General features: G+C 38.2%; 1 protein-coding gene across 1 annotated transcript in view; it reads right to left on the reverse strand.

The window, feature by feature from the left end:
* IMPG1 (interphotoreceptor matrix proteoglycan 1) overlaps window positions 1-21,414 on the reverse strand; it is a 119,729-nt gene that overhangs the window by 68,291 nt on the left and 30,024 nt on the right. The window contains exons 7-11 of the mRNA XM_007521957.2: window positions 21,351-21,409; window positions 16,532-16,552; window positions 13,949-14,196; window positions 12,171-12,247; window positions 10,086-10,164 (exon numbers count right to left, since the gene is read on the reverse strand). Of these exons, the coding sequence (XP_007522019.2) occupies window positions 10,086-10,164; window positions 12,171-12,247; window positions 13,949-14,196; window positions 16,532-16,552; window positions 21,351-21,409 (484 nt within the window). The remainder of the gene's footprint in view (window positions 1-10,085; window positions 10,165-12,170; window positions 12,248-13,948; window positions 14,197-16,531; window positions 16,553-21,350; window positions 21,410-21,414) is intronic.

Here is a 21,414-nt window from a genome sequence, read left to right on the forward strand (position 1 = left end):
TGACCATCTCAAATGTAATGAGAATTCTACCTGAAGACGTCTCCAACTTGTCAGCCTACTTTTCAAAATTTGAGTTTGTTGGCTTCCACATTTGTAAGAGTGAATTTCTCAGTCTCTATAATCCACAGACTCTCTTCTGTTTTCCTGAAAATTCTTAACTAATACACATACTGAGCATTCAATTTACTTTTATGGTCAATTCCAATCACACAAGTAGGGTCTTCCTAGTGCATATTGGAACCCCCTGTTCTCTGACATGCACTAATTTTTTTCAGAGAGAGAAAGAGAGAGGGAGATTTGTTCATGGTGTTCAATTCGATTTTACACTCCAGGATAAGGACGTTGATGTTCATGTACAATGAAGATGGCGCTGGGTTTAACATAGTGACCTAGACTCTTTCAACCATTTTTCCTCTCCACCCACCACTATTCAAAGTAGAGTATTCCTTATTTCACTTTTTAAAAAAGAAAGTATCTCTTCTTTCTCTTCCTACTCCTCTTCCTCTACTTCTGTCTTTATCCATGTCCCCATCCTCACACAAAATATGGGGCAAAAATCCCTCCCTGTTCTACTTTTCATTTACCAATCTGTGTTCAGATGAAAATTTTCAAGCCTCAGTTTATTTCTCCTCATTTGTTTTCTCAGAATAAATTAGAATACCCAGAATAAACTCTTCCCCCACCCCCTGACTTTCAAAGTCCTTATTAATATAAACTAATCCCTCAATCTCACTCCAACGTCTTTGTCTTCATTTTTGCTAATGAAACTTCTGCTGTGGGGCCATCTCCCTTCTCTTCAGCAAAGCCCTCTGTATTCTTTATGCCTCACTTGATGTTCTACCTGACTGAAAAAAATTACATAAAATTGCCTAGAGGTTTTTTTTTGTTTGTTTGTTTTTCATAGAAACAGAGAGGCAGAGAGAGAGAAAGAGTGAGAAGGAGGAGAAAAAGAAATAGGAAGACTACAACACTGATGTTTCCTTCATTGTGATGGGAGCTGGGCTAGAACCCAGGTTTCACACAAGATAAACGAGCACACTATCCTAGAATTTGTTTTTAATCTTATACATAAATTCTTAGATTATTTCTATTTCATTTGTGTAAGTCTTGAAAGAAAAGAGATGGAAAGTACACTGTGGTCCAATGTGAACTTAGTCTACTCTTTCAGAACCATTATCTGCTTGTTGAACAATCAGAATGAACTTCTGGCATTAGTATGATTAAGAATTGTCTAACATGAAATTTTAATTTACTTCTTGATCTTGGCCTTGATAACCTTATAGAAATATGTGACATCTTGTTTTATTATGGGGTTGCATTTTTTGACAGCTTTATATTTTCTCTCATATTTCCCCTCATACAATGTCATCTTAATCTCTTTCTTCCTTTTGTACTTTTTTTCTGCTCAAAACCATTTCTCTAGTATCTCCCTCTCATCACTAAGGGATGTATTTTTCAGTTTTGACTTCTGTTTAGGTTTTTAGGACGGCTTAATTTTGAAATGCATTTAATTTAGTTTAGTTGAGGTGGAGACATTCTCCTTGTTATTAGAGCTGAGTTTTGCCGAGGGGGGAGGCAAGTAAGGGCCCAACAGGTTTATCTAAGCGTTTCAGTGCCACAAAGTATGAAAAGAAACAGACCTGATTTGGCTTCTAGTGGAGGGAGGAGGGGAAGACAGAGAGGGGGAGAGAAAGACACCTGCAGACCTGCTTCACCACCTGTGAAGCGACTCCCCTGCAGGTGGGGAGCTGGGGGCTTGAACCGGGGATCCTTACGCTGGTCCTTGTGCTTCCCACCACGTGTGCTTAATCCGCTGCGCTACCACCCGACCTCCAAAACAGAACACTAAAAGCGAGTTATCTTACTGGCCTTACCAACTGAATTCTTAACTGTGTGGAACATTAGTAGCTGGGTGATGTACTAAGTTTATTCAACTTATTTCATGGGCTCCTTTCAATGAGTTCAAAGTCTGAATGAGGTTAAGAAAAGCTGGAGATCTGTGGTGACCACAGAACTTCTCAGTGCTCAGGTTTGCAGTGATACCAGGGATTGAACCTGGGACTTTAAAACTGTAGGCAACAAAGAGTTTTGCATAACAATTACACTGTCTCTGCAGGCCTATTTGTTGAATCTTAAACACTTCATTGATTATATAAGCAGAATCCAAAGGTAAGCAGATATAACTGACCCAGGAGGATAGAATAATTTTGTCAATTTGACTAGGTCATAGGGTGGCCAACTGCTTTGTGTGAAGATTTCATTCTGTGTGTGTACATGAGGGTGTCTGTAGATGAGATTAACATTTGAATCACTAGACTAAGTAGATTGTTTTCCCTGATGTTTGTAGTCTTTATCTAATCTGTTCCAGGTTGGAATAGGACAAACAAGTTTAGGGAAAATTTGTGCTTTCTGTCAGACTGTCTTTGAGTTTGCTCTGAACTTACACCAAAATGTATACCTTTGGATTTCTGGAGTCTCCAACTTGCTAATTGCAAGTGGCATTTCTTAGGCCCCATAACTGTACAATCCAACTCCTTGTAGTGAATCTTGCTCTACTGATATGCATCTAGAAAGGCGACATGTCTCTCATATATAGTATATCATGACTACACATGATGCTGATAATAACCATTAATATATTATACATAATATAGATACCCTATTCATCCTGACACTTTGGAGAACCTAGGCTAGTCCAGGAGAATGAAAGACAAAACAGTGCTCAATGGCAGAATAACTGTCTAAAGTTTGCTTCTTCACCACTTAATGCATTTTATTAAAAGACTTGGCTTACATCTTAAATACAATGTCTAGTAAGTGAAAAAAGGCTACAATTCCCAAAGGAGAGTATTAAAGAGCTTCTCTTTTCACAGTTCAGATAATCATTCTATGAGCAAAAAGAAAAAAATGTATTGCCTCCTACGCTGGCTAAAAACAAATTTAACTAAATACAAATACAAAAAAAAAAAATTCTAGCCTAACAATTTCAATACTGTTTTTGAATAGATTGGATGCATGATAGGTGTCAAACAATGTTAAATTTCACCTATATATTTAAGGCTCACACCTTTATGAAAAAGAAGTAATATTAACAGATAACTGACTTGGCAGAAAAAATTGTCCCATATCAACAGGCCTAATACATTAATAATAGAAGAATTCAGAATTCTATACAATGTAGCAATTCATGTCCCAGAGGCATATTTTGCAATTACTTTATCTTGGGGGATTAACTACTAAATTAAAGTGCAGAGGCTGAGAGTTTTCTGATTACTTTGCTAGGATTTTAATGGGCTGGTGGGTGTTTGGTGACGCCTTAAATTTTTTTCAGGCTAAAATTGTTTTAGTACCTCCATAGTGCAGAACCTGTGGAGTCTTGATAGTCATTTTATTTCAGCATAGGAGACTTTAGAACTGTTTATTGAGAGAGGTAACCTTGACCTTTATCTAGAGTGTACTCCCCAACCAAATTTCCATGTATAAATGGCATGATTTTCTTCTTCTTCTTCTCCTCCTCCTCCTCCTCCTCCTTCTTCTTTTATTTGTTGGATAGTGAAAGCCAGAAATTGAGAGGGAGGGGGAGATAGAGAGGGAGAGAGAGAGAAAGAAACTTGCAACACTGCTTCACCACTCATGAAACTTTCTCTCTGCAAGTGAAGGCTGGGGGCTTGAACCCAGGTCCTTGTGTAGGTCAACCAGGTGAGCCACCATCTGACCCTAGGCATTTTTCTTTCTTTTCTTTCTTTCTTTCTTTCTTTCTTTCTTTCTTTCTTTCTTTCTTTCTTTTTTTTTTTAATATCTGGGGCATGTCCTAGTTATGTCTTCATGTTTCATTAAGATACATCATTTCTGTATCTAGCTGGACTGATTATAAAAGCACATAGATCTTCTTTTAGTGGATAGCAGAGTATTTGTATTGTAGACCCATGTCAGCAAATATAGTGATTCATGATCAATACTAATCAACAGCTCAGCTACTAGATATAATTTTTATTTATGGAGCACTGACTGAAGATTTTGCAGCATATTCATTCATCTATTGAATAGCAACGCTAAAATCAATCCTGGAATTCAGTGAGACTGTCAAAATCTAACTCCTCAGAAAAATACTGTACAGCACTAGGTTTAGAATTTGTTATGTATGCCCAATACCAGCCTTTAAGAAAACATCTGCCACTAATTTTATAAAGTAAGGAGGTTGATGAAGACGGGGCATGTTTCCCCATAGCCCAGACTCTCTGCTTTGTGAGGACCCACAAGGCAAAAAAATTTTCTCTCCTAAGCAATTACCATTCTGTAAGCATGCAGTCTCTAAATTACATGGCTAATTGTGTTTTCCTCACTGCACGATCTGCTAAGAAGCTAAGAGCCAAATCCATCTGCCTCTTAGAGCAAACTTAAGAGAACTAGGTGATGTTTATTTATTTTATTTTATTTTATTTATTTTTTGTTTGAAATGATTAATCATGAAAGCAAATGAGAAAATAGAAATAGAAAGAGAAAGAGAGAAAGAGGAAAGGAAATAGAAAGACAGAGAAAGACCAGACCTTGCTAAGCTCTGGCTACCAGTGGTGGCAGGCAAGTCCAGTGCTCTGCCCCTGGCTGTTTCTTCATTTTACTTTATCTTTGAAAAGAAAACCCGAGTAAGTGTTACCTGACCATCAGGGAGCCTTTTAAGCTTCTGTTCCTATTCAAATACAGAAAATGGTGACCCAGGAGTTGATACAGTGACAAGAATACCAGACTTTAATGCATGGGGTCTGAAGTTGAAGGAGGTGATGTTTATTTTAGATATAGTTTTCCCCTAAAGAGTAATCTAATTTTTGACATATTAATTTAACCATTAAAAATGAATCACTCAGAGGGCTGGGCGGTAGCCCAGTGGGTTAAGTGCACATGGCTCTAAGCACAAGGACCAGCCTAAGGATCCCCATCTGAGCTCCTGGCTCCCCACCTGATGGGGGGATCGCCTCATGGATGGTGAAGTTGGTCTACAGGTGTCTATGGTCCTCTCCTCCTCTCTCAATTTCTCTCTGTCCTATCCAACAACAAAAACAGCAATGGCAACAACAACAACAACAAGGACAACAAAATGGGGAAAATGGCCACCAGGAGCAGTGGATTCATAGTGCAGGAACCGAGCCCCAGCAATAACCCTGGATGCAAAAAAAAAAAAATCACTCAATAATTTTGGTTTAGTAAACTCACAATTTTGTGAGTCACTAATTCTACCTAGTTCTCAAAAATTTTCACTACTCAAAGAGTTCATCTTTTTTTCCCTGTTTTCCTCTCAGTTCTTTAAAGTAAAATCTTATTGTGTTTCATGCATGTCTAGAAATCATCACATCTTTTTTTTTTGAATGAGGGAAGATTTTAATAATAAACAAATTAGAAGGCAATCTGATAGCAAGTCCCAGTGTAGGAGATAGAAGAGGAGTAATCAGAATAAAATGAGAAGAAACAAGGAGTCACTTTGTGGATATCAAGTGAGGAAGGAGTTTTATGTAGAAGCAAACCCCCTGCAGGTGGGATCCCCCTTGAGCTTTGCGCCACCGGCACTTACCCCGCAGCTCTACCTCCTGGCCATACAGCACATATTTTCCTTGTGTGAGGCCCTGGGCTGAGTCCCTATCACCATATATGAGCATCATGGCTGGTCCCAGGTGGAGTTCTATGGATAGTGGAACAGTGCAGGGTGTGTGTGTCTTAATTCTTCTTTTTCTTTTTATCTCCTTCATTAAGAAATAAGGAATGAAAAATTGGCCTGGGGAAGTCTTTCTCTGGTGATATTGCTCATACCTGACCCTGAGTTCATCCTCTGGTAAAGTAGGGATAAGAATACAAAACAACAGACTCTCATGCCTGATGCTCTGAGGTCCCACGTTCAGTCCCACCATAAGCCAGAGTTGAGCAGTGCTCTGGTCTCTGTCTCTATCTTTCTCTCATTAAAATAAAATAAATAAAAATATGAAAAAAGATTTATTTAAAGAAAAAAAAAAAGAAGCCCAAGTCAGAAATGTCAGTGAAAATGAAGGTGGAAACAAGGCAGCTAAGTTGGTTAATAAATAAGTTAATTGTGATGTATGTGTGCTTGTCTGTGTGATGTGTGGCCAGAGGTGAAAGTTTATATTTATTCATTTAATTTTGTCTGCCGGGTTATCACTGGGGCTAGGTGTCAGCACTACAAACCCACTGTTCCTGTGGCCATTTTTTTCAATTTTTTTGGATAGGATAGAGAGAAATTGAGAGAGGAGGGGATGATAGAGAGGGAGAGAGAAAGATAGACACCTGCAGACTGACTTCACCACTTGTGAAATGACACCTCCCTTGCAGGTGAGTAGTCTGGGGCTTGAACTGGGATTCCTGCACGGGTCCTAGCACTTCGTACTATGTGCACTTAACTGGGCCAGCCACCACCCGGCCCCCTAGAGGTGAAACTTTATAAAAATTTGTGGGCGGCTATGTTTGACACTCCTTGTTCAACTAGGAACAGCAAAGAGGATCACCTGAGAACACAACAAGACAGACAGGAATTACTTTGGGAACCCACCAAGTCACGGAATCAGCATGACCTGCATCACATCACCAGTCTGTGAGAGATGGCCCCAGCCTGCATCTCTGCATCAAATCTGCCCTGTGTAAGATCCCTGGCCTTTTAGCCACCAAGCTGCAGACAGTACCATGATGCTCCCGGGGGGGAGATGATCTCACCAATGTGTCCTGGAACCTTACCTCTCAAGCAAAAGACAAAAGCATGCCGGGGGCATGAATTAACCTGTCAATACCTATATCCAGAGGAGAAGCAATTATAGAAACCAGACCTCCAAACTTTTGCACCCCACGAGGAGGAATTTTGGTCCATCCTCCCAGAGGGATAAAGAATAGGAAAGCTTCCAATGGAGGGGATGGGACACAGAACTCTGATGGTGGGAACTGTATGGAATTGTACCCCTGTTATCTTACAATCTTGTTAATCATTATTAAATCACTATAGTCTGAAAAAAATTGTGACTAGAAGGTGAAACAGTAAAAACCCAGGTGGTTAAACTATATATATATTTTATTAAAAATATATTTTATTAAAAAATTATATAAAATTAACAGAGTAGTGAAATGGAGACAAGACTGGTATGAGGGAGAAGAAAGTTTTAGAGAATATATATATGTATGTCAGAACATACACATATATAAACATATATGTAATATATGTTTGAGAGAGTATATATGCATATATTTTAGGGAATGTATATTAGTGTATGTGTATGAGTGCGCATGTGTACAAAATTATAGGGTTACTGACGTCAGTGCACTAAGAGGAAGAAGCAAATAATGGTCCTAGCCCTGTCACCAGCTATAATATGACCTTGAGGATGACACTTTGCTTCCCTTGTGGGTTTTTGTATATGTGAAATACACTAGCTTAACTGAATTATGCCCAAGATACCTGCTTTAGTGTTCTATAGTACTGTCACAAATGGGAAATGTAAAGATAGTAAGAACAATAACACAGTAGTATTTGAATCATAGATATATTCTATGTTTTTTTTTGAGACTATATATATTTTTATTTAGTAGCCTGAAATAAGGTTCTTTCTATTTTTAAATACTCATTACTTTGAAATAGGTTGCTTCACAAGAAGTTGTACGAATAGTACAGACAATTCCTGTGTATGATTCTTCCACACTTTCCCAGTGGTAATAATAGATACCGTCTTGTTTTTATTTTCTTTTTGTTACCCAAGTACTGCTTAGTTTAGGCTTTTAGTGGTGCCGGGGGTTAAACCTGGAAGCCTTGGTGCTTCAGTTATAAACATCTTTTTGTATAACCAATATGCTTTCTCCCTAGTCCACTACTCTTAATTTTTTTTTTTGACAGAGAGGAGGAAAGAAAGACAGACACCTGCTGACCTGCTTCACTGCTTGTGAAATGATCCCCCTGCAGGTGGGGAGCTGGGGGCTCGAACTGGGATCCTTATGCTGGTCCGTGCACTTTGCGCCATGTGCGCTTAACCCGCTGCACTACCGCCTGGCTTCTTACTCTTAATTTTTTAAAACTGTTTTGGTGCCCTACACAATTAATTTTTTCCTTTATTTGATAGGACTGAGAGAATTTGAAAGGCTGGAGAGAGAGAGAAAGAGAGAGAGAGAGAAAGAAAGAGAGAGGGGGGAAGGAGGGGGAGAGGGAGAGGAAGAGAAAGACAGACACCTGCAGTACTTGCTTTGCCGCTTGTGAAGCTTCCCCCCTCCTGCAGGTGGGGAGTGGGGACTTGAACCAGGGTCCCTGCTTATAGTAACTTGTATGCTTAACCAGGTGTGCCACCACCTGGCCTCACTACTCTAATTTTTTTTAATCTATCTGAAATGGTAGTTTTATAATGTTTTATGATACAGTGAAAGAAAAGAACCCAGTGAGCATTTAAGTATTTATTTGATGAAGTCAATTATTCAATGAAAAACTTTGTATTATTGTATCCAACTAAGTCTGAAATGATTTAAAAAATAAAGATAGTGGCTGTTGTAAATATGATTGACTATAAGTGGCATAAATTACCTGATACTTCTTTCATTAAAAGAAAAGGCCTATATTTTCTCCCCTTGAATAGAAATGGGTGTTATGATTAACTATCTAATCATCTGAATGTGAGGAAGTGGCATTATTTCTGGGACCTTAGAAGGAGACTGACAACATCTGTTTTCTCCTCTTCCTGACTCTTGCAATATTGACTCTTTGAACTTGGCTGTCATGCTGTGAAGAAGCACAAGTAACCCTATGGAGAGGCCCACAGAGAGATAATGAGGCTCCCTGACACCAAATCTGGTTGAGTTCTGATTTGCCAATTCTGTGAATGTAACATCTTGGAATTAGCTCTTCAATACCAGTCAACATGCTCTGGCTGAGGGGATAAGGAAGAGAAACTCTTCTTTGTCCATTGATTTCCTCTCTGCACATTTCAAGTATGTGGGCAAAATAAACAGTCATCCTATTATGCTACTAACTTCATGGGGGTGATTTGCAATGTAGAGAAAGGTAATTGTATCATGCGGTTAACATTTATTCATAGTAATGGAAACCAAATGCACTTTACATAGATGATTCTGTACTATTTGTATTTATGGATAACTATGCATTCTGAAATATTACACATTAGTTGAAAAAAGGGCTTATGAAGAAAACAGCATTGAGATGGACCACTTGAAGTCTGCTGTATTTTGTAAAGTGAATCCTATTAAAAAATACCAGCCAAAAATACCTCCACTGGCATTTGCTCTTAGGATCACAGAATGTCCTTATTAGCTTTATATTCTGGGGTTCAAGCTATGTTAATGGTATTTTTTTCCCTTATAATTTCACCAGAGAGCTATATAAAGTGGAAAACATAGGGACTTCCTAAAGTCACTAAATTTTTTTTCTTCTTGCATTAAAGACAGTTTTGCAAATTTTCATTTTTTCCCCCTTAATGTTTTCATATAGTGCTTAAGATTTATTTTAACTGCGAGGAAGTCTGAACTTGCTGTCTCAAAAATAATCATTCTTGGAAATTTTAAAGCCAACCAAAACAATTTTAATATTCACTGAAATTCATAATTATCAGTTATATATGAGCTAATTAGTAGTAAAAAACACACACACATAGCCAGAACAGATAGAATCAATGTTCAGCCTGTCTGTGGTGTATATGAGTACACATACTGATCATACGGGCTGAATCTCTGGTTGACTTGAACTTTGAATTTCAGTCCTACCTTGTTCTGAAGAACTCTTAGCTTCAACGCCTAGAAGAGATGGCTGTTTTATGGGGGCATAGCTGGTGTTGCTTTGGTTATACCTACTTGTACTGGGTCCGTTGGGAAAGATTTATCAGTGCTCACTGTGGGACTGGGAACTAGAGTTGAGAAGAAGATGCTATGTATGTTCTTTTCAGAGGAGGGTGGTTCAGTGGACTGTTGTATTGGAAATGGAAATATTACCAGACCTTCTCCTAGGTCAAAGATGACTCTGTCACTTGTTTTTGAGTTAGGGTCATGTATGAACTCGTCAAAGAGGACATCACTATCTAACAAAGATTCTGTGAGGAGAAACTCACCAGGTAGACTGTGTCCTGCTCTGTCCACTGTGTCAAGCCTGGGATGACCAAGGGAAAGTTCTGAACTCAAAGTTGCATCCTGGAAAACGAATTTAGAAAAACAGATGTTGAAAACATACAGAAGATGCTCTCATATGCTTTCCCATTTCTGTAGGCAAGAAGAATTATACTTTGTGTTGTTGATTTTTAAAATTAGGCAAATAATTTTGTAGTGCTCACAAACTGACTGTGTATTCTGATTTAGATTCTTCTTCTTCTAGCGTTTGCCCTTCTTCCGTAGCCAGTCAACAGCGTCAGGTTGAGCCTGATGTAAAGTTACGAGACCTCCTTTGAATCTGGAGAGGTGGCAGTCATTGACTATGTGGGTCATAGTCTGTCTGTAGCCGCAGGGGCAGTTCGGGTCGTCTCTGGCTCCCCAGCGATGGAACATAGCGGCGCACCGGCCATGGCCTGTTTGATAGCGATTGAGGAGGGCCCAATCATAACGTGCTAGGTCAAAGCCGGGTTGACGCTTGCAGGGGTCTGTGATGAGGTGTTTGTTCTTTACCTCAGCTGACTGCCAACTCTGTTTCCAAGAGTCTGGAACAGAGAAGTTCAGTGTAGGCGTAGGGGACCAGATTGGGTGACGAGACGTCAAGCGTTGGACAGGGTGGGTGAAGATTTAGATTATAATATAAAAGTATACTCTGGAAGGAAAACATGAACTGATGCAACTGTAAAAGATGATCTGTTGGTTTCTTGGTTAGCTGAGAATGCCTAAGTAGGATTAAGTGAAAAGCAAAGTACTTTGAGTTGTTTTAATCATGTCTGAATATATGAATTCTTTCATTTAAAGAAGGAGTACAGCCTAGTCAGCATTATCAAAAATGAGAACCTAATGGCATATTCTGGCATTAGTTAAATAAGTATGGATTTAAATCTAAAAATTATTAGCAAATTTATTTTTTATTTCTGAGATATTAAGTTGTACTTATGAAACCCCATACACACACAAACACACACACACATATATATGGATTGTATTTTAAGGTTTATATGAACAACTATAAAATATATTTAGGGGTAACCTGCGGTAGCCCAGTGGGCTAAGCACACATGACTCAAAGCGCAAGGACTGGCCTAAGGATCCCAGTTTAATACCTGGCTTCCCATCTGCAGGGAGGGGTCACTTCACAAGCGGTGAAGCAGGTTTCCAAGTGTCTGTCTTTCTCTCCCCCTCTCTGTCTTCCTCTCCTCTATCCATTTCTCTCTTTCCTACTCAATAACAACAATAATAATAACCACAGCAATGATAAAACAACAAGGGCAACAACAACAACAACAACAACAACAAAGGGGGGGTGGGTGGGAAAAATAGTCTCCAGGAGCAGTGGATTTGCAATAACCCTGGAGGCAAAAAACATATATATATATATGTTTAGTTTAGAAAGTCAAAACTGAGAAATACATTCTGCTCTCCCATTACGTTCAATTCATAGACATGTTTGTTGTATCAAAAATGAAGTAAATGCTAACTTGATTGAAATGAAGATCGAAATAAACTGAAGAGATCTTCTGAATTTAAGAAACTGAATTGTGGGTTTGTTATATTTTACTAATACAGAGTCTGGAACTTTGTAACAAGTAACTGTAAGAAATATAAGAGAAATATAATTTCATTACAAAGTCATTTTGCTCTGTTCAACCCTTAAGCAGATTTTCTTCTTCTTTCTTCTTCTTCTTCTTCTTCTTCTTCTTCTTCTTCTTCTTCTTCTTCTTCTTCTTCTTCTTCTTCTTCTCCTTCTCCTTCTCCTTCTTCTCCTTCTTCTCCTTCTTCTCCTTCTTCTCCTTCTTCTCCTTCTTCTCCTTCTTCTCCTTCTTCTCCTTCTTCTCCTTCTTCTCCTTCTTCTCCTTCTTCTCCTTCTTCTCCTTCTTCTCCTTCTTCTCCTTCTTCTTCTTCTTCTTCTTCTTCTTCTTCTTCTTCTTCTTCTCCTTCTTCTCCTTCTCCTCCTTCTCCTTCTTCTTTTTTTTTTTTTGATAAAAGGTTTCTGAGCTTTTGTTACTGTTTTAAGGATAAAAGTACAAAAGGACAATATATCCACTTACCTCCATGATGTCAACAAGAAGTGTAGGTAGTGCTAATTGTTTGTCAGGTTCTGAGTCTGGCAATAACCCAACAATATCTGTAGGTGAACAAAATCACAAGGTTTGAATATTTCTGTATAAGTACCGCACGCTAACCGATTGCGCCACTGGAACTCCAAGGTTTGAGTATTTCTTTGTTTTACAACTGAACTAGTGAAGCCAGATTGCAAACTGTGGTAATAATTAATTTTCTCAATAATCCATTCTTGAGGAATGCTATGATAAATCATTAAGAAATCAGTGTCCCAAATGGATGGAATAGAGATAATGATGCTACGTGAAATAAGATGTGAAAGACAACTACTAATGATTTCACTTATATGTGGATTATAAATGACTAAAGGAACCACACTGTCAAAAATGTAAGCAAACTGACTCTAAGACTGTGTGAAAACTGTAGTGAATTTCAAAGGGGATGTGGGCGGAGTAGATAAAGGGTCTTTGAGGTGGGTGTGATAAGTACACATACAGACACACACATAAAATCTTATAATATTAAAAACCAATATTAAGTTAAAAAAATTCAGTATTCCATAAGTTCATGGTCATTGATCTGAGTAGCAAACTGAAGGACAATTGCAAGGATGAATCTTGTTTAGTTCTGTACTAAAAAAAGTTACTAAAGAGGAGTTTTAGGTTGTTTAAAATTTCATTGTACAGATTTACATCAAACAGGCACACAGGTTAGTAAAACCAGTGTGGTGAAAATATAACTAAACCAGAAACACTGGAACCAAAGGCCATTTTTGGGTTCCTGTTCACACTCAGAATATGCCTGATACATCAACAGAGAGATATACTTAAAAAAACAGATGGTCTCTGAGATGAGATGAGTCTGAAGTTTATCTTTTTTTTTTTTTTTTTCTTTCTTTCTTTCTGAGGAAGTTCTCCTACCCAGCATCTTGCCTCAGGAGATCTTTGTGAAGTTTTCCAGTGCTGAATTTGACTATTTAAACCAAAGGAAAAGAACTGGCAAAGAATGTCTGTACTATGCCACTTCATATCATATATATATGGCATTTTCAGGGTTCATCTATTATGCCAGGGGCATAGGGCCTACAGAGAAGTTCCAGGCTCCTTCAAGCATGCTCTGTTGTCTTGATTATATTTTATTACCTTGTTGACTTCTTTACATCTACTGTCCTCTTCTCTTCCGATTACTCTCTGTGTCTCAAATAGTGACTTATCTGAATCATATCAATGGCCCCTAGCCTTCTGTCTTTGGGATGTCTTAGGTCATTAGGCAATCCTTCATGCTTAGAGGTAGTAATGAAGTCTTACTGCTTCTGGCCCCAGGGAACTGTATTATTCCTTTGGGCATTAAGAAAATTTTTATAGTCGATCAAACTCTCTTCAAATTATCCTGATTGAATGTGCCATCTGTTTCCCTCTGGGATCTGACCAATTTACAAGATGAGGGACACTGTCTGAGTCAGAACAGGGAAAAAGAATTGTGCAGGGCTCTGCTGGAGAAATGTAGCTGAGCTGGCCTCAACCAAATATTTAGACTTCTCCGAGAGCCATTGTTGGCATGAAGTGGTCATTAAAGACCCACTGCATGAAATGCAGGAGGAAGGAAACACACAGAGAAATAAGCCTGTATATGATATCTTCTGGACACAGTAATATTTTATTCTATATTACTTTTCTTAAAATTTTAGTAAGCATGAGGCATTAATATCACATAACCTTTTTGCTAGAATGAGGACAAAACTAGAAATATGAAACAGCCAACTGACCATCAGTGAACTGAACTCTCCCCGTGTTCAAGGACTGATCTTCCTCCAATGCCTTGCTGATCAGCTTTTTGAGGTCCAGTGCTGTGAGAAAGATTTCTGGCTGTTTGTCCTCCTCCATCATCTCATCAGGGAGTTCTTCACTTTCAATTTGGTTGGAATCAAAAGGCAAGAGGTCACTTGCAGGGTATTTTTTGTTTGCAGTCTCTCTAGTAAAGATGACCATCAGTCGCATCTCTATGGAATTTGAACTGTAGAGTGCAGGAGACATAAGTTATCCTAAGTCACCATCACATGCCATGTTAGAAAAGAGTCATTGTGGGAGTCAGGCGGTAACACAGCGGGTTAAGCGCAGGTGGCGCAAAGCACAAGGACCTGCATAAGGATCCTGGTTCAAGCCCCTGGCTCCCCACCTGCAGGGGAGTCACTTCACAGGTGGCGCAAAGCACAAGGACCTGCATAAGGATCCTGGTTCAAGCCCCTGGCTCCCCACCTGCAGGGGAGTCACTTCACAGGTGGTGAAGCAGGTCTGCAGGTGTCTGTCTTTCTCTCCACCTCTCTGTCTTCCCCATCTCTCTCAGTTTCTCTCTGTCCTATCCAACAACGACGACATCAGTAACAACCACAATAGTAACTACAACAGCAATAAAAACAAGGACAACAAAAGGGAAAATAAATAAAATTTTTAAAAAAAGAAAAGAAAAGAGTCATTGCACTTCTATAAAACTTCAGGACAGGTTCAGCTTCTGTGCTAACAGACTCCTAAAAACTATCTCACTTCAACATAATTTCAGTTTTGAAAATTGACACCAATACAAATCGACTTGTTTTAGTTCTGAAGTAAAATGTAAGGATGGGGTAAGCCCAGTACTAACGGAATCAAGAAACTATAGATTTTTTTTCTTTTTAACTTTAGGCCTTTATGTAAAAGTGTTATTAGTCAAGAGCTGTGTTATTCACAAGTGCCTTTGGTGGTCTTATGAGAAAAAACATGCAGTGTCAAATCAGCAAGAAAGTTGAATTGCCCTTTCTTCTACAAATGGCCTTTTCTAACAGGGTCTTCTAAATAACAGTGTGGAACATAGCAACGGAAAACAGTATGAATATCCTGTAGCCAGCCAAGTCAAAGCTTTAGTTCTCAAGGTTGGATCTCTTGCACTTTTTTAAGTGTTTTTTTTTTAATTAAAAGTAAAAGTTGAAATTGGATATAATGTATTTTCCTTCAAGTTGTTTTTAAAAATAACATCTCCAGAGAGTTGGGCAATAGCACAGCGGGTTAAGCACATGTGGTGCAAAGCACAGGGACCGGTTAGGATCCCGGTTCAAGCCCCCAGCTCCCCTCCTGCAGAGGAATCACTTCACAGGTGGTGAAGCAAGTCTGCAGGTGTCTCTCTGTCTTTTTTCCTCTCTATCTCCCCATCTCTCTCAATTTCTCTCTGTCTCTATCCAATAACAAATAAATAAACAATAAAAAATAACATCTCTGTGATGTGAGAACACAGAAATAGAAGTAGTATGTGATTAACTGTATTTATTATCATATTTATTGATTCAATACCTTTTTGCATATAAAATGAAATAAATTTCTCTGCAGAGCATCTCTACCATGAATTTATATGGAACAAATGTGTGAGCATTCGCAAACAGAAAATAACCTCCCAGATCATATGCATTCTAACCTCTAAAGGATCAGGTTATTTTCTTTTTCATGCCATAAATCTACACAAAGGGATGCAAAGGTATTTTAAAGTCCAAAGGAACTGATAATGTGTATTCTTGGCAGTTCTTTGGGCCATGCAATCAGTTAGAGTCTACATTTCATTATTTCACTAGTCAATTATAGGAGCTCAAACTGGATTCTTATTACTGAGCTCTCCAAGCTATGGTGGTTCTTTCCTCAATTCCAACTAACCTTGAAAGCATGGAATGAATTAGTTCCTCTACCGTATTTCAAACTCAGGGTGGTTGCATATATACCTGTGCATTCAGAGAGACAACTTCTTTTTTTTTTTTTTTTTATTTAAGAAAGGATTAATTAACAAAACCATAGGGTAGGAGGGGTACAACTCCACACAATTCCCACCGCCCAATCTCCATATCCCACCCCCTCCCCCAATAGCTTTCCCATTCTCTATCCCTCTGGGAGCATGGACCCCCAGGGTCATTGAGGGTTGCAGAAGGTAGAAGGTCTGGCTTCTGTAATTGCTTCCTCGCTGAACATGGGCGTTGACTGGTCGGTCCATACTCCCAGTCTGCCTGAGAGAGACAACTTCTTATGTCAAATGGCATCTAAGAAATTGTTCAAATGCTTATATCAGGGATATACATTTTTATGTTTTTCTAATTACATCTTGAGTTTATAGAATATGCTTCTGCATACCAAATCATTATTTACTTGCTGGTCACAGTATGTTTGACTCATTTTTTGCACTATTCACTGATCAAGTAAATCCACTAGAAGAAGACACCATTAAAAAGTCATTGGCTTATCCTAGCCTTGATACGTAAAACTTATTTAAGAGATCAGCATAGAAATCTGAGGAGGAATATGTACTATATTATAAAAACAAAAGGAAGGTTATTTACCCATCTCTTTCTTTCTTTGGTCTTCATTTCACCATACACAATGGGAACATGCAAAGGAGAAAAATTTTTATGAAATTCATTGAGATACTAAATGTATCATTTCATATACAAAAAATTAGAAAGATTTCCTTTCATTGTCCCCCATATTTGGCTAGAACATGAAAGAAATACAAAAACTGTAGAGTTGGCGGTAGTGCAGTGGGTTAAGCGCACGTGGCGCGAAGCACAAGGACTGGCATAAGGATCCCCACCTGCAGGGGAGTTGCTTCACAGGTGGTGAAGCAGGTCTGCAGGTGTCTGTCTTTCTCTTTCCCTCTCTGTCTTCCTGTCCTATCTAAAAAAAAAAAAAAAGAAAAGAAAAAAATGAAAGAAAAGGAATACAAAAACTGCCATCAGATTTTTGAATGGAAATTCTGAGGACATATGATTCCCAGAAAGTAATTATCATTGTATGATGTTGGTAATTAGGATTTAAGGTCCATAGGTACTTCTGATCTTTTCTGAATGCCTTGAAGTTCTCATAGTCCTTGTAAAGAGGCAGCAAATACATGCTGCAGATTTTACACTTTGGATGGTGCCAAGAGGTTTCTATTTTATTTTTTTTTATTTAATTATTTTATAAATGGATTTTTAAAAATATGCTGACTAGCATTAAATGATTAGTTTATCCCTGGAGGTAATTCATCTGACACTGGGCCTCTGGAACTGGGGTTTTATAGACTGATTGGTTTTTGAATTACTTTAATCAGTAAGCTTTAAGGGAATAGTGCAATTCACATGAAACAGGCTGCAAGAAAAACATACACCTGTTTACTGACTGGGTGGTCCACGCCAGGCAGTTTCCATGCAATCTCTTTTAATCTTTTTGTCCACACAATCCCTACTTACAGATAAGAGAACACATGGACAAAAGTAGAATTGTCAGTTGAATTGTGACGGTGACAGGGTTCAAAACATGACTGCCTTGACCTTACTCCTGGGTTTACTTTATCATACCAGCAACTTCTGGTGACTGATAGAAAGTCATTTAGTATCCATACTGGCAAGGGGGGGAAGACAGAAAAGGAATAAGAAAACATTTGTGGAAAAAATTGACAGACATTTCTTTGAACATATAGTATGTGAATTTTATTTAGAAGTTATATTGTTTTCTTTTTTTTATATTTATTTATTCCCTTTTGTTGTCCTTGTTTTATTGTTGTAGTTATTACTGTTGTTATTGGCTATGACAGAGAGAAATCGAGAGAGGAGGGGAAGACAGAGAGGGAGAAAGATAGACACCAGCCGTCCTACTTCACCACTTGTGAAGCAACTCCCCTGCAGGTGGGGAGCCAGGGGGTCCAATGGGATCCTTATGCCAGTCCTTGCACTTTGTGCCAAATGCACTTAACCCGCTGCGCTACAGCCCGACTCCCAGAAGTTATATTGTTTCTCTCCTTACAGTATACATGATAGTTGCTGATAGTGAAGTTCTATGTCATTGCTGATCTGACTGCCTGGACGCTGATTATTTGACTTTCTTTTATACCTTGCGCTTCTTCTTCTAGCGTTTGCCATTCCTTGCGCTAAGATGACTGAAATAGACTTTTCTATACCTTTCTTTCTCTGGAGACAAGGGAGAATCTAGACTACCTAACTGGGGCTGCTCTGTAGGGGAGGTTCTGGTCTGCCTTTTGTACCAAGCTAGGCATTCATCTGATCTTTGTCTTTCCTGCTTCCAGCTATAATTTGTAATCCATGATTTTCTTAAATAAGCACTTTATTGAAATACAATTGTTATGAAACAAAAGACACATGTGAAAGGTTTACAAACTGATGTGTTTGACACCAGAGACCAGTGAAACCTTTACCTTGTCAAGATAGTGAGCTTTATCTTAATTATCACTCCCAAAGATTTACTCATGCCCCTTGGTAATCTTTTCTTCCCATTTCTCTCTGTCTTGCCTTCCCAAGCACATACAGAATTCCTGTGATATGAAAGCAGACTGGTTCTATGAACACATTTTTAAGTGAAAAACAAACAAGTAAACAAAAACCAATTACTATTAATGTAGATGGAAAAAATTTTAAGCATTCTTAGGCTCACAGGATAACCTACCCAATCAAGCTTAATAACAAACAGAATTCACTAACATATAGTAAAAGCAAAAATGATTAAAAAAAAGAATGCATATCCCATATGAAGTAATTCCTAGGTGAAGGAGCTGGATGGTTCTACTCAAGACCAGCTCCTATAAAACAAATGCTCTTTTTGCTTTTCACCTTTTGTTGCAAAATTGAAAATCTTTGTTAGGTTTCTTTCAGTTAGTGAAAGCAACTACCTGTACTGATTTATTATTTTTAATATTTATTTTTATTTATTTATTCCCTTTTGTTGCCCTTGTTTTATTGTTGTAGTTATTGTTGTTGTTGTTGGATAGGACAGAGAGAAATGGAGAGAGGAGGGGAAGACAGAGAGGAGGAGAGAAAGATAGACACCTGCAGACCTGCTTCACTGCCTGTGAAGCGACTCCCCTGCAGGTGGGGAGCCGGGGTTCGAACCGGGATCCTTATGCAGGTCCTTGTGCTTTGCGCCACCTGCGCTTAACCCGCTGCGCTACAGCCCGACTCCCTATTATTATTTTTTTATCACCATAGTTAGCTTGCATTTTCTAGAGGCAAATAGAAATGGAATAATGAAACACTCTGTTCTATTTTCACTAGATGTATTTACTTTGAGATGGATCAGTGTTTTATGTCTTCCAGTCATTCATTCTGTTGCTCTACTGATACACATTGGGTAGCTCCCAATTCTTGGCCATTAAAATTAATGCCACTATGGACACTTGTGTACAAGTCTTAGATGTAGGGTATTCACTGTCTAGAGTGAATGATTGTTAGTAGTTCCCTGTATGTGGCTTAAAGAGTAGGGGATATTTATAATGGGTCTTTTGCTATTCATGTTTAGAGTTGTCTTGATAATAGACATTCTAACTGTTCCAAGATATGTTGGAAGAATTGAATGAGTCAGTGCTATAACAGTGCTTATTAAATTATAGACCAGGATTTACACAGATAAGCTGACAGTACTGGAGAGCCATTTGATTTTGGGTCTTCTGTGAGGATCTGACCCCATGAGAAAGCAATTTCCTTTGCAATAAATTTACAATATTATGAGCATTATTATTATTGATTAACCCCCCCATACTCATAAGCATACCATTTATTATGTTCAGGGATCAAAATGTTTTCTGGGTGAATAATCTTCATTAAACATTGGAATGATGGGGGCTCGGTAATCAAATTTACTTTATAAACATTTTCAACAGAAATAAGAATAACTTCTTAAAGAGATAAAGAATGGAAAGGATGCAGTTTCAGGGGTATATCTCTAATGTTTTTTTTTTACGTTGCAACATTTCATCACCTAATATTTGGTTTTCTTCTAGAATTGATCTTTAAAAAATTTAATATTTCATTTATTTGAAGAGAGAGGGTAACGAGTATTAGAAAATTCATCAAGGGAACTGCTCTATCATTTGTTTCAGTTTTAAATGTTAACTTTGTTCCTTAGATCCCGTGGTTTACTTAGAAGATCTTGACATCTGTGCAGAATATTCATTTCTCTCTAATCCATGTGATTTCACATCAAGTCCTGTAGAGTAGCATCTTGAAATTAAGAAAAACAAGTCTGCTTTGGTGTGTATTGAGTGCTCTATCTTTATAGCTGTGGCTTTTCAATGTTCCCTTCCTCTGGAGTTATACAAATCAGAAGGGTCTGACAACTTTGAAGTAAGCTTGGTGAACTCTGTGTACCTTTTGCTTGGGAAGAGTATATTGAAGGGTCTAGGAAGGACCCTGGATGATAACTCCTTGATCACTTTGCAAATCCTCCAGAGGGTGGGGTGAGGCTGGCAAATATTTACCTATGGCACATTACAAAATATATCATACTATTGGGAGGGTTCAGGTCCTGGAATGTGATGGCAGACAAGGGCCTAGTGGGGGTTGAATTTTTATATGGAAAACTGAGAAATGTTACACATGTACAGACTATTGTATTTTACTATTGACTGTAAACCATTAATCCCCCAATAGAGAAATTAGAAAAATATATATCATATTATGACCCAAACCATAGGTATTCTGAGTCATGAGAACAAAGGGAAAGTTGCAAACATTCTTGTCCCAAATCACAGACCTACACTAAAGAGAACTTAATTAGACCTGATGTTAGTGACACTATTTTTATTATTTTATTTCCCTACTTCAAATACTTTTTTGTTGGTGATATATCACTGTGGTTGAGATATGAACATGATACAAAAGTTGGATTTTGGTGAAATGTTGCTTTTGCTTTTGCCACTGTCTACCTTACTCCTTCAACTCACTCACCTCTGTCCCAGGCATGACTTTTTCATTTGCTTTTGTCTTCCTAGAGCCAACTTGATTTGTTTAAATGATGAATATATTTAACATTTGATAAGAAACTAGGCAATCAGAAGCCAGAAACCAAGGTAACTAATTGCAACTTTTTCTGGATCTGTCTCTACTGAAGTATTTTCCTAAGAGTTTTGCTATTAACACTGCCAAGGACAAGCAGGTGAGTTCTCTTTAGAGAACAGTGTTTCTGATTCCAGAGGGAGAAAGAGATACAGCTCCTTTGTACCTGAAGTCATGTTCTAATTAGACAGTTCCTTTATCTGAAATAGATTCAGTTTTCAGGATTTGGCAGAGCTAAACAATTGGGGGGGAGGGAATTTATAATCCTCAGAACATCACTTTTAAAAAGAGGATAGGGAGAAAGTAATTTAAAAATTGAGAAGAGTCTGGCTCTTACCTAAATCCTAACACTTGGGTTTCTTTGAATCCAGGAAGTTTCTTAAATACCTTTTGCATCTGCA

Source organism: Erinaceus europaeus, chromosome 13, assembly GCF_950295315.1.
Source record: "Erinaceus europaeus chromosome 13, mEriEur2.1, whole genome shotgun sequence".
Classification (NCBI taxonomy): domain Eukaryota; kingdom Metazoa; phylum Chordata; class Mammalia; order Eulipotyphla; family Erinaceidae; genus Erinaceus; species Erinaceus europaeus.